The sequence below is a fragment of the Ruditapes philippinarum genome, unplaced genomic scaffold (genome assembly GCF_026571515.1).
Source record: "Ruditapes philippinarum isolate M1 unplaced genomic scaffold, ASM2657151v2 ctg4774_1_1_1_1, whole genome shotgun sequence".
NCBI lineage: Eukaryota > Metazoa > Mollusca > Bivalvia > Venerida > Veneridae > Ruditapes > Ruditapes philippinarum.
In genome coordinates this window covers 11,102-28,028 of record NW_026866099.1, presented here as the reverse complement: position 1 = coordinate 28,028, position 16,927 = coordinate 11,102, and the positions used below count along the sequence as shown (strand labels likewise).

Sequence of the window (16,927 nt, the reverse complement as noted above, 5' to 3'; positions counted from 1 at the left end):
AATTAAAGTTTAAAACCAAAATATTCTATGAGCAGGGTTTATTGTAAGCTTATGTTACGATTGAGCATGGGATTGTTTTTGGAACCCTTGGATTAAAGCCAATGTCACTAGTATTAAAAAAGACCAGTTTCGGGTCAGTAGTTAAGAATGATACATTCTATGACAATAGTGTGTATTTGTAGCAAACGTATTTGAGATTGCTTTTGACACCAGTCGGGTCACGGCCAATGACACTTTTACTAAAAACTGAACAACCGTTTCCAGTCAAAAACTAGCGTAAGATATTTCGAAGAGACTTGATGGTTACCAAACTGATGTAAAATCCCCGCTTTGGATTGCATTTTTTTACTTCCAAGGGTCAGGGTCACATTTTTGAATAGAAAATAGGTTTCAAGTACGTACTTATATTCTGGAATGAGATACTTAAATTAAACCTTTTGTTAAGCAATCGGAAACCTCACATAGGATTGCTTTTGAGCCCCATTTGATCAAGATCAAGACAACTGATAATTAACATAAAACATGATAAGTAGAGTAAGGAGTGAGATATTACCACGGGCAGAATGTCGAGTCCGCTTATCTTAATTCAAACCTGAAACTATAAGCTTCAGATCAAGGAGAAATATGTGTACAAAGATGTGCTGTGCACAAAACATCGTCCAAACTCTTCACATTGAATCATCTTAGGTGACCTTGACCCCCTACCCGGTAACCTGGTCCATGTGCATGACATGAAGTTTCATGATAAAAATTTGTGCCTAAAATACTCAATTCATATTACTTGAAAATTCCTCCATACACAAAGACGTTATGGTATGGACAAGTTTGGACACACACACACGCACACGCACGCACACACACACACACGCACACTCGTGCGCACACGCACACATACACACACACGTCATTTTGACAACTATGTCAAGCTCAGCGCAAGCGGGCTTAACAAAAGTCCTCTGACCATTAACTAAGCATGATACTTCAAAGCATTAGCAAGATACAGTGCAGAGAAACAAATTTTTACATTCTTATTTGACTTTTGACTTCTTGAGACCCTGATCTTCATCTTGGTCAAGACAACTCAACTCACCATTGAGAGCATCTGTTCTAAGTTATATTAAAATCCATCGATGTATATTCAATTGATTCCAAAATGAATGTTTTAATTTGTAATTATATCTTTGATCCTTAAGTAAGACCTTAATCTTAACCACAGACATATAAATGTTTTGTGCGACACTTTGCCTCACTAAGAAGAAGATTTGTCCCGAGTAATATTAAAATCTAATTACGCATGTAGAAGGTTTGCTCCGGACACGGGTTTTGCGCCGATGCCCCGCCCCAGTGTGACCTTGACCTTAAAGGCAAACCTGGGTTAAGCATGTGACACACCACTCCTTCATGGTGAACATTTGTGTAAGTCTATTTTGTAATCCTTCAAAGAATGAACAAGATATAGACCGGACAAATAAAGACGAACGCACGGAGTGATAGACACATATACACCAAATTGCTTAAAGTGAAGAGTCAATTCAAAATCTTAAAAATGTTTTAATTGATGCATGATAGTTTTTGGTTTACTATCTTTCTTTGTACATATTTTTTATTTTATAATATCTAAATGTGGTAAATGAAATATTTTACAATAACTGTGACGTATTCGTACGTTTTCGTCATAAGTTTGTTATTAAAATACAAGTACAATAATTAGCTACTATTTTTCACAGACTTTCAGTTCCTTTTTTCTCATTTCATACTATACATAGCATAAAATAGGCTATATTTTTTATCGTTTTATTGATGAATTTGGTTATTTATTTATTCTGTCAATCAGTCAATTTGTAATTTATTATTTAATTATTTGTCATTTTTATCCATTTATTCGGTTGATCATTTATTTGTTGGTTGGTTGATTGTTTGATTGATTGATTAATTTTTATTTTTTTATTTCTTTCCTTTTTTCTTTATTTGTTTTTACAGAGTTGGACTCACGTTTGCGGGGGCTCATTGATAGGAGATAGATGGATTCTTACGGCTGCTCATTGCTTCTCTACAAGGAAAGTTACAAAAGTTCACTTGAGTGAGTAAATCAGTTAAAGATTCATTATAATTATACAGACAGCCACTTTGAAATTTCATTTGATTTCTTTCACGGGAACTGAAATATTTCATAGCACTGGATTAACTTGCGTGTCATAACCAACAGTGGTATCAATCATGTTTTATGTCATTAAATCGTTTAAAGGCATATTTATTTTCATTTAATTTAATGTGTTTAATCACGACTGTGATAAAAAGAATTTACTTACGTTGCCATACAATAGCAAATCATATTTACTTTTATGAAAGCGAGCCTTTTCGACCTTTATACAATTTTCCACCACTCGTTAAGCATCATCTAAAATGTTATATAGCAAGGAATGTGGGATCATGTATACAAAAACGCCAAGTTGCACAAAATGAAAACATTACATTTCCTTTTTTTCAAACAAGAGCCCGTTACACTGGCAATAATTATTACCTTCCATAGCAACTATCGATCTAAGACTTAGTATAAATCCTACTCACGTAACGTATGGATACAATTTTATTTAGAATTTCTGAAGAATTAAAAGATCCAACGGCCCTGGCATAAGTCTTGGCATAAAAGTGAATTAAATCAAGAATACAAATTGCTCACAACTGCCTTTAACAGCATCTGGGATAAGTTTGCAAATCAGAAAATTTCGCAAATCCAACTACCCTTTTGAATACAGTTTCAATACAAAAAGCTAAATTAAACAGTTATTTGGATGGAAATAGACAATTATTGGTCGTTTATATAAAGATACCACAATCACTGAACGCTAGACAAGTGCTCAAGTGTGGCCTGCCATAGGGTTTCTTCCACCAAAAAATAAGATTATGATTCTGTTTCATTCGTAATTTAAGCAAATTTTTGTGTACCCTGGAATTACAAAATAATATCAGAGGAGGAACAATCTAAGTTTTGACATAAGTTGAGAATGCTTCACGCTGAATCATCATTTTCTGTTGCATTTCTGTATTGCGTCACGACCGCTATCCGTATGTTTGAACAAAATATGTCTGTTTGAAGTTATGTCTGTGGTAACGAGGAAAGAGAAAATGTACTCTTTGTTCTACTTTAGTATGTTTTAATCGGTTTTGAAATAAAAGAACAGGCTTTGAAAATATGAAATGGTATTGGATTGTTTATGTGTGCCGCCTTTCCTCTCCATATTATTTCTTATGTCAACAGTCGCGTTGTATGGCCACACTGTCAATTGCATATATTTACCAGGACAATAACGTGATAGACTTTGTTTCTGAATAACCTAGATTTGTATTCTGATTTTGAACAGGTAGAAACATTATCAATTTGAATCATTTGCATTAATTTATTTCTTCTAACTGTATTTTGATTTGTTGGGGATACATGATTGTGTTCAGCATATATATCAAACGCTTACTTACCAGCTTTTGCACACAATTTAAAACCGGAGACAGATATAGTGCATGTAAATCGACATTAAATGAACGTTGCCACGGTCGTTTCTTATTGTAAGATTTATATTAGGTGAATCTTTTTATCTACGGATAAAATAAAATTTAAACTTACGAGTGGCTTTGGGAAAAAAATTCAGATTTGATAAACTCTAAACTACAAATATTTCGATTCATCTTAAGATCTTTTGTGCTTTCAGAGCATTTTGAAATATACGTTTTAGTTTTTGTAAGAGCATTGAACAAGATCTCATGAATCATTTTGCATTATTGTAAAAGAGAAAGCTAATAAAATCGACATTAGCGATCACCACTGTTTAAGCTTGACATGGTTTGTACATGCATAGTTTTAACAATACTCTGAATATTTTGTATATATTGTGTCAAATGTTATATAAAAAAACTGAAAAGATACTTAAGGTGACATTATCCCTATCATCTTAGTGTAAATGATAAGCGCACAGAATTGGAATTATGTCATGTTTAAGAATACATGTTTATTGTACGATGGGTGTTCGTGAAGTTTAAGGACTTTTGCTGAATTTTTTTCCTTAATGGTGCGTTTTTATCCATATCTCACAAAATGTAATTTAGATATGTGCTCAATATGTAGTAAAACGCAACAAGAATAGACAAATACCGTTCGAAATTTCTTTCTATAGGAACCGCATAACGCATACCCTGAGCACTCCGATTTTATCGTATTTAAGTTAATGGTACCGATATATTTAATTGATAGTAATTTTCCTAAATTACAATGGATAAAGTCACGAAAAGGCACGAGCGTTAAATACAACGTCAACGTCATTTCCTGAAAATTCTACTCATAAATCGTTACATTTGTTTGAGTAACAACGGTTTTAACATCACTGGTGCTTACACAAATCAAGAGAAAATGACGTCAATAGGCGACGTTGAAGTCAGGGCAATCATCAAATTTTGTGTAAGAATAGAAAAGACACCAACGGAGAAAATGATTCAGGCATCTAGTACAACAAAGAAATGCTGTAGATCGCTAGTATTTAGATGGCACGACATGTTCCGAAACGGAAGAGAGTCAATAGAGGATGACAAGCGATGTGGTCGACCATCGGTGGTGAAAACTGGAGTAAAAGACAAGGTTCGGCAACTGATAAAGGAAGATCGACGACGCACTGTGCGAGAAATGTCAAGTGAACTTGGTGTATCTGTGTCCACCGTCCACGATTGCCTAAAAGAAGACAATATGTCGAAAGTAAGCGCCAGGTGGGTCCAAGACTTCTGAAGAACGACGAGCGGGAACGCAGATTACACTGTTCCCGAGAATTCGTGCGACGCGTCGAAGGAGAGGGGTTGTCATTTTTAAATCGCATCATCACTACGGACGAAACTTGGTTGTTCCACTATGATCCCGAGTCGAAACAGGAATCATCTGTCTGGAAAACTCCCGGAAGTCCTCCTCCAAAGAAAGCGCGGGTTCAGAAAAGCGGCGGAAAACACATGTTCGTGTTTTTCATGGACAGGCGGGGAATGCTATTACAGCACCGTATCCCGGAAGGACAGACTGTGACCGCCAATTATTACTCAAAGGTAATTATAGACACTTTTAAATGATAATTTGTTCTATTTTAAATATAAGATAAAACTAATCAAATAAATGAAAAAAATATATTGAATTATTTTTTTAATACGCTATTCATAGAAAACTTAATCATTTTTATGATTTCAGGTTCTAAGGCGGGATCTCGTCCAGGCTATACGGTAGAAGCGCCCCGGGATCGACCTCGACCAGATTATTCTTCACCAGGACAACGCCCCCGGCCACCGTGCACAGTCAACGCAGTTGGAAATCAGCCTCCTGGGATTCGAGACGCTCGAGCATCCACCCTATAGCCCGGACCTCGCGCCGATGGATTTCCGAGTTTTTCAGGAAATCAAAGCACAGTTGCGTGGTCGACGCTTTGATTCCGGGTTGGAACTACAAATTGAAACCCAGAGAATAGTCATTCGACAACATCTGGTACGAGGACACGTACGACAAATGGGTCAAGAGGCATAGAAAATATATCGCTGTGAATGGAGATTACGTCGAGAAGTGAGTCGATATGACGATCGGGCAAATTTGACGTCAACATGTTAAGCACTGACGTGACGTGACGTTAGCGTGCTTCGGGTATGCTTCGGTGTATGTTTTGTTTTATTTGTAATTTACTAATTGTTTAATGTATTTCAATGTAACTTTTACAGCTGGCTGTAAAATATGGTGTTTTTCTTGTTTTTCAATTCCTATTATCTATCAAACTACAGCAAAAGTCCTTAAACTTCCCGAACACCCCTCGTAGTTGCTATATTTCGTTTCGTGAAAAAATAAATCTTATAAATTGTGTACAAAGTAATGCTGTAGATTTATGTAATTTAATGTTTTAGGAAAACTTGAATTGTATGAAGAAATAGGAATCGAAGAGCAAGAGATCTCACAGGAGAATATATATGTACACCCAGGATACGACGAAAAGAACAAACCTAAAAGACTGTATAACATTGCATTAGTTAAACTAGATGAAAGGATAGAACGGAAACCCGAGTTGCTGCCAGTTTGCTTATGGGACAAAACCATTTAAAGTATATCTTAATTTTGAACTTTTAAATAAATGAAATCTAGTTTACTGAACACATATGTCTAGCTAACAAGCAATGGCTTGTGCACATCTTTATTTTAAAGATAAGACAGATATGGATTAGTGTGGCTTAGTTAGTTTGGCTTTGTTGAATTTGGGTTAAGAATTTCAAAGTTATAATAGATATCTTTAACAAAAATTATAATATTTTAACGTGCACTCAGAAATTAGCATAGCTCGTGTACGATGCAATATCATCCAAGCTTTTAATGTATTTTCTTTCGCTAACAATTAATAAGATTTGAAGAAATAAAATGTTTCGTTTTCATGAAATAAAAAGGTTTTCAAATAAAACGAAATAAGATTTCACTCATGCGTTATGGTTGCAACACTAATGCTTTTCGTTTACAGAACGCGGATAAGTGTGCTTAATATAAAATGCTTAATAATTTCTACGTGTCGGGTTATGTTCCTGGCACTAAATAATAAGTGACGGTAAAGCCTACTTATTATGTGTTACGATATATCCCTTGTAGTGTGTTATATTTTACGTTATCGCTTCATTATTTGATCATGTCTACCGGTATCGTTCTATTATCTTATTATATGTTACTTTAATGCTTCATTATGTGATTATGTTTAACATTGTTGCTTTTCAGGTTAAATTATCCTACGAAATCACTCATATAGGTTATTAAAGGTTACGATTATGGGTTATATGTTATGATATTACTCTGTTAATATATTGTACGATATTGATCTATTCGGTTATAATATACCACGAGTTTGAATTTTAAGGTAATAATATCTTAATAAACCGCTCTGTTATGTCAATATTTGTTTGTAATATCGCCCCCTTATGATGAAATATGTAACAATTACGACGCATTAGATCTGATAAATGACGATATCAATCTTTTCAATTTTGATATGTAACAATATCACTCTTTTAGATTAATATATATAACGATTTTTTTCTCTTATGCTATTATTAGTTACGATATCGCTCCTTTAGGCTATTATGTTACGATATTGTTTAAAGAGGATATTCCATGTTATCTTTTGTCGTTATGTCATCATGTATGGGTGAAACATTGCTTAAAGTAACATTTATTTTTTTCAAGAAAATGTGTTGATTTTTCAGATTCTTAAAGTCTAAAATATATGTGACAAGGTGATAAATACTTAAATTAAAGCTGTGCATGTGATACATATTTCAGGCAAAACTAATGTTACCTATGAAAAACTTTTTACTAAAACATACGGTGTCGTCACTGGTTGGGGTAAAAGAAACATGAGATCTTTTAACTATGCAAGAACGCTGAAACAAATGCAAATGGAAGTGAAATCATCCAAGGAATGTCTGGAAAACTTGACGACCGTAGAGAAGGCTGAAGTCAACACTGAGCTTATGTTTTGCGCCGGTGGAGAAGGTTTCTCAGTTACATTATTCAAAGTATTTCTATAATTCGGAAGGAATTCAACCAGTTGTTACATTATGTTAAAAGATAATGTACTCAAGATCCAATTAAGCGAATATCCGTCAATTGTTTATATATGCACTTTCCTAGTGTTAGTCACTAAGTTCGTTGATTAACTTGCTGCATGCATTGTAAATGTAAGTATAGATTGTATTTGTTACTGTCACTAATCATTTGCATGAACGAAATCGTTTTAGAAAAAGTCGGTGATGAAATCCAATACATTCACGCATGCGCAGGAGATAGTGGTGGTCCTTTTGTTGTTCGTCATCCCCTGAATGAAAACAAATTCCTTCAGATCGGTAAGTATTTTATTATTTCATTTGCATAATTCAAATTTCTACTTCAATAATCAATAAAGGCATTCATATTTACGAATTCTAGCGACAATGATAATCTTAATGTGTTAAATGGTTAGCAAATATGACTTGGTAACATTTATATTTTGATTCATTTTTGATGAGAAAGGAAGAAGGAAAACTTTAAAAGTCTATATACCTGTAAAATATATTAAGTGAACACAGTAGCTAATGTAAGTGAAATTTCTATGCAACTAAAACAATTTTTGTTTGTTTGAAAATGTAAACATAAAAAACAATCTGCAATTTAGGGATAGTTTCATTTGGGTTCACATGCAAGGAAGAGGGCATATATGGATTCTACACGAAGCTCACAGAAGAACTTCTAGACTGGATACATTACACGATAGACAACGAAGATAATCAAGGTTAACAAATACATTGAAACACACAGTTTATGATCTCTGATAAATGGGTTTTAAAGTATTCATTGTGCAGAGTAAAAGAATGTTTATGACTGCAGAAAAGTTCCGAGACGGCTTGTGTTTTAATAAATCTACAAAATTTGATGTAGAGAAGCTAAATCATTGACACTTCAAATAAAGTGAATATGTGAGTGTCTTAAACTTATTCATGCCGTTTATTATATTTTATGTGTTTTATTTTGCCAGATATGTTTGTAAATACATGTACATGTAAATGAAAATATTCAATTTTGCTGGATTATTTTCACTCTTTGGTGTATTTTACTCAAACTGGCTTAAAGATTAGCTCAGTTTTCTAAATATTAAAATAAAGCTACCAACAGCACCTATTTTGATCAGACTGAACTGGTGTACAGGTTGCCCTGGTATTACTTTACTGGTTATTACATTGTATATGTCTACAAGTTAAGTGATGAGTTTGGAAAAATGTCAATATTCAAGTAAACTCCCCAAAATGCTGTCGATTACTAATAGACAACAGAACTTTGTCTTTCGGAGGTATACGATAAAACGCTCTATCGCTCCATTTTAGCTAGTGCATAATATCGGATTTTAGTGCCGGAAGTAGCAAAATAGCGATTTATCGTATACCTTCGACGAAAGAGGTAGCCCTGTTGTTTACCTTGAATTGACAGCACTTAAGGGGAAGTAGTTTGAAATTATCCATCATCAGAGGACATAAATGGCTAACTTTATACGATTGCCTCCTTGTGTTGTTTTGTTTACATGTCATCTAATTAAAGGGCTTACATAATCAATTAAAATAATACCTTAGACGTGGAAGATAAGAAAAGAAGAAAAACAGAAAGAAAAGCTCATTCAATTTATATTTTTCTTTTTCTTGATAAAAAATACATGTATATACCATTATATCATAGCGAATGAGGAACACTTAAAACTTGTCCATTAAAGCAGGAAAGAACGTGTCACAGACTTAGTCTTTTTTGTTTACGATTTATTTTCATTGGTGGGTTTGATCAACACAAGCTTAAATTCATACCCCTCCTTGCACTGTCGACTTGATAATTATGTTTCATTGTTATAAAGCCTTACCCACGAAAATGTTTCCCTCGAAAAAACATTTACGTTAACAATATTTCTCATACCAAAATCATAGACACCATACGTGAATAAAAACCATGTCTTAGCGAAATAGTTGAAGAAAAACAACAAAAATGAATGTCTTTCTTTTATATCTTTAGTCGAAAACCCTTGAGTTTAAATTAAACATTCGACAAAATTATTACTTGTTTTGACAACCACGGGTTAACATCAGGCGTTCGAAATTGGACTGGATCGTATAAAGTGTTCTATATTTTCTTCTATTTATCCTAAACTGCTAAGGACTTATATACTCCATGACTAATGTTGTTCCCATTATTGGATACAGGAGCCTGAAAATAAAGAACATTGTTAACTGAATTTTAACCACATGTTTTCCTAACGTATTGCTGGTTTAAAGATGTTTTTATGGTTTCTCAGAGTTTTATTTGGTCTAAATGATATAGTGTTTCTTTGTTTATACAATTTGGTGTACTTTATCCGGTGCCCGGGAGATGAACGGTAGCTAGGTTTCTACTGCCGTCCATAAAAAGACTAAATCAAACCAAGCTTGCAACATAATCACTAAGTACGTGTTTTGCAACCTTCAAACATTCAATTTTGATTATGTAAAACATTTCATAATACAGTGTAATGTTCTTGTTACTAAATAGAGTACGAACGCAATTCCATACATTGTTAAAAAAGATAATTACAGCGTCAGTAAAGAAACAAATATAATTTGATTTCTACATTAAACGGACATACTGTTTGATATACATAACATAATTCATCTTGCCTTTTAACAATATTTTAAATTCGCAAATTATTAGTATGGCATGATCCTTATTCTTTCAAAACAAAACCATTCAAAACAAAGTATATTAAAGAATCTTTTAGTTACGAATGTCTGTCATCAAAGGTTCTGTAGCCATCTTTGCCTATAATTATGTACGTTTTTCCTTCTTCCAATTCTTGAAATTTTGAGAAAAAACGCATATCGTCGCCTTGTGTAAGACGCTCTTGCCCTGAAAGATGGCATTACAAGTACAATGCTGTAAAAATATGGGCAGATGCTATTCCGAATTATGTTTTAAAAAAGTAATGCAGACGGTACACTCAAAATATCGTCGACACTTGCTTAGAAATCTACATTAATTGTTGGTCGATTTTGCATCCGCGTTACATACGAGTATTTGCAGTAACAAGACCGTAAGTAATTATTTGATGCCATCAAGCGTTTGTTGAATTCGTTTAATTAATGATTAGAGCCGTATAAAATCAAAACGCTGTTCAATTTGTTATCACACAAATCCATTTAACAAGAAAAGTTAGTATTGGATTTAAACATTGAGACAAAAAAAAAATACCACTCAATACGAATGCAATAAGCATGAGGGTGTCTATCACAATCAAGTGATTATTGATCATTAATAAGGCCTGCATGAGGAACAAAGGCTAAAATCAAAAGAAGAGGATTTTTATAAGTTAAAACAAATTATGATATGTACTTTCATTTATTGAATTTTACTTAATATTTACATGAAAATAAATGGAACAGGAGCACCTAGCCTCTCTTGCATCTAGTCTAGCTTTAGGTAATGTATTAACATACTATACTTTTAAAAAATTATCAAAACGAAACAATTGAAGTTTGTCCATGACTATTTTTAACAAGACTAGATAAAAATTTAATTCTTTTCAATAACACATTCAAAACATCATACTACTATTTGAAGGACATCGGAGAACAGAGGTCAGAACAATAAGTGTATTATCAAATGATTATGAATGTTTTAAAATCCTTCAGTTTGTTAATATATATTTGACTTTCATGCAAAACTGTATATAGGCAACACAAATAGGTATCTTAATCAAATAGGTATTTACGACCGTCAAAACACAGTAAAATTTAAAACACTTTGTTAACATATTGTATCTAACTATCTTTGCAAAATAGAAAAGTATGTGTGCAGCCATGAAAAACTATTTCTTTAAAAGTTATCAAAAATTGTACTAAAATTTTAGTGTTGTCTGCTACAGAGTTTTTACTAGTTACATGACTTGTTTAAAACTACTCTGTGACTCTATCGGCGTCTTATTTCGTTCAATATTTTTAAGTAAGCCGCTTTAAAGTCGAAAATTGCGGCTAAACTGACCGTCTAATTTTACACAGCTTTAAGGAAAAAATAATTTCCGTTGAATGCTGTAGAATTTAAGATATTTTGTCCGCCAATGGCTTTGTGATACCCATAACAGTTGCCAAGGATACGCAACGACGCCATGTTAAAAAACGGGCTTTGATGGTCACTTTTGACGTCGTTTGGTCAAAAATTGACTGAAATTATTTGAATAAAATGAATGGAATCTAATCAGCAATATGGTCAACTTTATGCATTTCAATTTTTAAGAGGCAAATCGAAAGTTCTCAAAGTGTCGGGTTCTACCTTAAGCCCAAAATATAAAGTATTTTTACAGAAATTTATGCTAGGACTTTTGTCATTTTAGCATGATTTGATTAAAGTGACATTATGCACATTCAAGGGTATAAATGAGTGAACAGGTGAAAGTCAATATAGGTTTTCATTTTGCCATTATTACTTTTAATGTAAACATTATTTCACATAAACAATAATCAACGCATGAATCCAAATGATTGTTTCGTAAATATTCATTAAAATTTACCTGTAACTGTCAGTCCATAAAAAGAGTGGGGCAGTCTTTTTACATTTTAGGCAGATTTAAATTTGATCCTTCACATTTTCCAACATGAACTGTTTCCAACATTTTAACAGTCAATATTTTGAAATATATAGTCAGTTCAGCTCAACTTGACTATGAAAATATGAGCATAATGTCATTTTAAATAAGATCAATTTAATATTCTTGTCATTCATTTGCCTAATATTATAATTATACTAAATAAAAAATGTTGTTGATGAAGATGAACGTCATGATAGTTGTTGCTTTTATAGTGATATAGTAATGATGATGATGATGATGACTATTCTTACCTTGATTTAAACTGGCCATAACAGTGCCTCTTGCAAGTTTCACGTTTGCATCGAAATCATTTGATACATTGTATATTCTAACGCGTACAGATGAAATATAAATGTAGTTTATATAAAAAATGACTAAGTAACTTGTATTTATGTTGAAATAAATTTTAAAAAAAACGGAATTAACATATGAGAACTAACGCATTGGATTAAATATTTTTTTCTCGCCTCAAAGTACTCCGAATATCCGTCTCATACTATTTGAAAAACATGCCAATCAATTGTTGAAATTATCTTATACATGTATATGAAACATTTTACATACCAATATAAACGGTAGTGACTAAAAAGAGCAAAATAACCTGTATTGTGTTCGACATTTTTGCAAGTTAGATAAAACATGTTTATGCTTAATCCTTATGCTATTTGAAAATATAACAACAAAATACTCATTTAGAGCAATATCATAACAATTCACCTTTACAATCTTTAAATCTATCATCAAAGACTCTTTCTCTGTTGATGAAATACAAACATTTAATGCTCTTTCAGTTTCTTGTACTTTGAGTCAATTTTACCGCAATTTATTAGCGTCATTTGGAATCTAATTGACCTATAACTTACCATAGTTTGCTTTGTTTAAGTTACATGCGTAGTGTAGCAATTCAAACACAGGACGCTTTCCACTCTTTGCTAACAGTACAATTTCTCTTTCAACTTGTTTAACACACATACCTACGAAAAATATAATACTTAACATTGGTTTGACTAACATTATTTTTAAAAAAAGGGACACGATGAACCTGGATCGCTCACCTGAGGTTGAACAGGTAACAGTTATTGACAGCAAAAAGCATAATACAACATATCTAAACCCTTGTCATTGTAGTTTTGGGGAAGAAAAACTTAAAGAGTATTTTTGTATATAGATCTAAACAAACTTAATGACAAATTTTATCCAGGGACAAGATTTTTTCAACTGATGAAGAGGACCACAAAGCGATGCTTAATACCAAATATCTAAGAAGAAGAGAAGGATATTTTAATAAAAATATTAATTATGATAAGCCTATGTAAAATACAAGACATCAAGGGCGGGTTCTTTTTTACCCCTTGAGCATTAATTACATACCTTTGGTGGACGTCTACTAAATTAAATCAAGACCAAGTACAAAATATCAAAGATATGGTCTTTGTAGATTCACAGAAGAAGACATGAATTTATTTTCGAATATACGGTTATATAAACTAACTTACCCCTAAGTTACTTAGGTCTGTAACCTGTCAAATGTCATAGCTCTTGTAATGTACTTTCACAAAAGAAGACTTAAATGCATTTACCTTCATAAGCGGAGTCAAATATCTACCTACCCTTATAGTAGGTGTTCGCAGCTATATTTTCATAGTTATTGGCAAAGCGATCCTTATAAGTGTCTTGGGATAGACTGCCATGTTGTGTCCGAGAAAATGTTGGACATGGGGTTGCTAAAATGGAAAGTTGAGTTTGAAAAATTCTGAATGAAAAAAAAAATGTAGAATGACTAAATTACAAACAACATTTCTAGTCAATCAATTAATATTTTTAATTGCATCAGAAGGAATGCGAATAATGGTTCATTAAAAGTTGAATTTGGATACAGAAATTTTAAATTAGTTGTTTTAGAGCAATTAAATCCAACGGAACGGGTTTAGTCGTGATAATTAGCACTATTTTTTTCTCGTTTTAGGTTTAAAAATGAATAAACTGTAAAGTAAAGACGCCTCCGTGATTGAAAAAAGTTATTTTCGCCAGTTATTTTCACCAGTTTTAGCTGTTAAGCTCAAATTCAATTCACTTTATGCTTTTTTTCCAAACACTAGACCACATGTACGAATTGTATAGTTTTGTCTTTAAAACTGAATTTGATTTACCGTCAATGAATTCTTAATGAATTTAAATCTAATGTAAATTTCTTCCATGGAGATTTTCTGATATATTTTCAAATAATAACATAAAGCAGTAATGTTTGTTTACAATGGTTTATAGATACTGCGGGCAAAATGAGCCATTACTCAATAAAACAATTGTTACTTCAATTTAAACAAATGTTTGTGCTAGTTACCAGCCAGACGTTGAGTACAACTGGACCTAGTACACCATGGTCTCCAGTCAAGGGCGGAAATGGAAGCAATTACTTCCGGTTGAGTATCACAAGAATCTTAAACATAAAGTTAACTTGTTCATGTTAATCCCTTCTGATATTTTTTTATCTTATCAAGCTTATAAACAGAACACCGCTCTAATAAATACATTGGTATCATGATATCATTATCTAAAACAAAGGACATTTACCTTGACAAGTTGGTTCATGGCCACTCCATGTTCCGTCTGACTGACACGTTCTTTCAACTATCCGAATTTGTGCATCGCCATTCAGGATATAGCCTTTGAAGATGAAACAAGAAATCATTTGTCTCTGCGTTTTTATTATTGACTTTTGTTGTTGTTTTTTTTTTAATTTTATTTTTGTTTGTTTATGCAATTTAATGAAGTCCCACATTTTACCCGTTCCAGAACTGTATCATGGCTTGCAGACTCAATTTAAATAGGTTATCAAAATAACATGTCACTTCAAAAGCACTGCATTCCTTCTCCTTGAGATTTGTGCACTTCTACTCAGTGAGATTATCTACCAAAGTTTTAAGTTGTTACACTTTACAATTTTCATGTTACCGTATGTCCGGACAAAGTTCGAAGTGTAAAAGTGAACAAAGGGCAATAACTCTCAAGGGAGGGATATGGCTTTTATACTCCGTGAGATCTTATTACCTACAAAGTTTCAAAGTGTTACCGTTTATTGTTATCAAGTTTTGTCCTCAAAGTTCAAAGTGTAAAAATGAAATAAGGGCAATAACTTCAAAATTAGGGAAGGGACGGTTACGGTTCTTTTGCACTGCACTTCTCATCCAGATGTATTCACCTACAAAATTCATTTTGACACCCTCTATGGTTCTCGTGTTTTGTCCCGTGAAAAATTTATAGTGTAAAATGAACAAAGAGCAATAATTCCAAAATTAGGAAACGGAAGGTCATAGTTCTTATGCACTGTACTTCTACTCAGTGATAACTGTCTACCTACAATGTTTAAACTTGATACCTTTTATAGTTCTCATTTCATGTCCCGGATCATGTTCAAAGTGTAAGAATAAACAAAGAGCAATAACTCCAAAATTAGGAAACGGAAGGTTATACTTCTTATGCATTGCACTTCTACTTAGTGCGATTTGTCTGCCTACAGAGTTTTAAGTTTATACATTTGATGGTTCTGAAGTAATGTCCCGGACAAAATTCTAAGTGTAAAAATGAACAAAGGGCAATAACTCCATAAGTCGGGATGGAAGGGTAACGGTTTTACTCCCTGCACTTCTACTCAGTAAAATATATTTACCTAAAATGTTTTAAGTTGATACCCTTTATAGTTTTTAATTTATGTCCCGGTCATAGTTCAAAGTGTAAAAATGATCAAATGGCAATTTTTTCAAAAATAGGTTAAACACTGTAACGGTTCTTTTGCACCGCACTTCTACAAAATGAGATCTATCTACATACAAAGTTTTAAATTGATACCTTTAACAGTTATCTTTACAGTTACCTTTTACTTTGTCCCGGACAAAATTGTAAGTGAAATAATGAACAAAGGGCAGTAACTTCAAAATTATGGAAAGGGATGGTTACGGTTCTTATGCACTGTACTTCTAATTATTCAGATCTATCAACCTACAAAATTTCAAGTGATTTCCCGGACATTATCATAAGATATTATACACTTTAATTGAATAACCTTTACATTTTTATTTGATTTTAGATAAAAGCAATAAAGGAGTTTTTCATAAAAATAGTTGGGTCAACATATATTTCTTATTTATGTGTAGGGTTTTGTTAAAACAACAATTTTCACAAATTAATGATAAAATCCGTAGCGTATCTTATATCACTTGTCCAGACTTTTGTATGTCGCATTATTTTCGTCATTTGCTAACAACGAGAACATGAGTTACATAACCATATTTAACAACATTTTTATTAAATGGAGAAAAATGATTTTTCATTATTCACACAAGTATTATTATAATCATTTTTAATAGGAATCACAGACAAAAAATGCAAAGGTCCTTACCAAATTCACAAGTGTACTCAGCTACGCTATCATAGTTATTTGCAAGGCCATCACTTGTGTCTTGAAATATACTACCATGCTGTATCTGAGGCAGAGGTGGACATAGAATTGCTAAAAAAGAAAAGTAAAAGATGTGAACAATTTTCGACATCAATATTTAAAGTAATCAACAAATCAACCACTCAATGAATTAAACAAACAACTAGTAAATAAATCAACATATTATTAAAGTGTATCTGAAGGACTGGCGGGTGATGACACATTGAAAGTTAAAGTTGGACACTACACAAAATAATTCGTTGTATTAGAGCATCAAAACAAAACTGAATGGGTTTAATCGATAGTGTTTCATAGCATTCCT

At 32.8% G+C, this 16,927-nt stretch overlaps 3 protein-coding genes and 1 long non-coding RNA gene across 4 annotated transcripts in view; 2 read left to right on the top strand and 2 right to left on the bottom strand.

Moving 5' to 3' along the window:
* Nucleotides 1-7,534, top strand: part of LOC132731317 (complement C2-like) — a 41,198-nt gene extending 33,664 nt beyond the window's left edge. The window contains exons 18-20 of the mRNA XM_060717485.1: nucleotides 1,981-2,080; nucleotides 5,911-6,105; nucleotides 7,322-7,534. Coding sequence (XP_060573468.1) covers nucleotides 1,981-2,080; nucleotides 5,911-6,104 — 294 coding nt within the window. The 3' untranslated portion in view covers nucleotide 6,105; nucleotides 7,322-7,534. The remainder of the gene's footprint in view (nucleotides 1-1,980; nucleotides 2,081-5,910; nucleotides 6,106-7,321) is intronic.
* Nucleotides 7,396-8,587, top strand: LOC132731319 (prothrombin-like). The gene is made up of 3 exons (XM_060717487.1): nucleotides 7,396-7,534; nucleotides 7,780-7,884; nucleotides 8,193-8,587. Exons 1-3 carry the CDS (start codon nucleotides 7,396-7,398, stop codon nucleotides 8,312-8,314), a joined length of 366 nt encoding a protein of 121 aa, XP_060573470.1. The 3' UTR covers nucleotides 8,315-8,587.
* Nucleotides 8,588-8,603: 16 nt separating this feature from the next.
* On the bottom strand, nucleotides 8,604-12,511 carry LOC132731320 (uncharacterized). Its single transcript, XR_009625864.1, has 3 exons — nucleotides 12,422-12,511; nucleotides 10,312-10,435; nucleotides 8,604-9,760 (listed from the first exon to the last, which is right to left on the bottom strand). It is a non-coding gene; the product is annotated as an uncharacterized LOC132731320 (long non-coding RNA).
* A 9-nt stretch (nucleotides 12,512-12,520) lies between these two features.
* LOC132731318 (P-selectin-like) lies at nucleotides 12,521-16,722 on the bottom strand. Its single transcript, XM_060717486.1, has 4 exons — nucleotides 16,567-16,722; nucleotides 14,742-14,834; nucleotides 13,781-13,894; nucleotides 12,521-13,144 (listed from the first exon to the last, which is right to left on the bottom strand). Exons 1-4 carry the CDS (start codon nucleotides 16,715-16,717, stop codon nucleotides 13,023-13,025), a joined length of 480 nt encoding a protein of 159 aa, XP_060573469.1. The 5' UTR covers nucleotides 16,718-16,722; the 3' UTR covers nucleotides 12,521-13,022.
* Nucleotides 16,723-16,927: the final 205 nt, after the last annotated feature.

Bases quoted from the DNA above. Each gene is read 5' to 3' on its own strand.
- LOC132731319 (XM_060717487.1), top strand. From the start codon at position 7,396: ATGAGATCTTTTAACTATGCAAGAACGCTGAAACAAATGCAAATGGAA. The intron at 7,535-7,779 runs GTTTCTCAGTTA...AAATCGTTTTAG, and splicing joins GTTTTGCGCCGGTGGAGAAG to AAAAAGTCGGTGATGAAATC. The intron at 7,885-8,192 runs GTAAGTATTTTA...TCTGCAATTTAG, and splicing joins AAACAAATTCCTTCAGATCG to GGATAGTTTCATTTGGGTTC.
- LOC132731318 (XM_060717486.1), bottom strand. From the start codon at position 16,717: ATGTCGAAAATTGTTCACATCTTTTACTTTTCTTTTTTAGCAATTCTA. The intron at 13,895-14,741 runs GTAAATGTCCTT...TTTCCATTTTAG, and splicing joins CCATGAACCAACTTGTCAAG to CAACCCCATGTCCAACATTT. The intron at 13,145-13,780 runs GTAGGTAGATAT...TATTTTTCGTAG, and splicing joins TGCGAACACCTACTATAAGG to GTATGTGTGTTAAACAAGTT.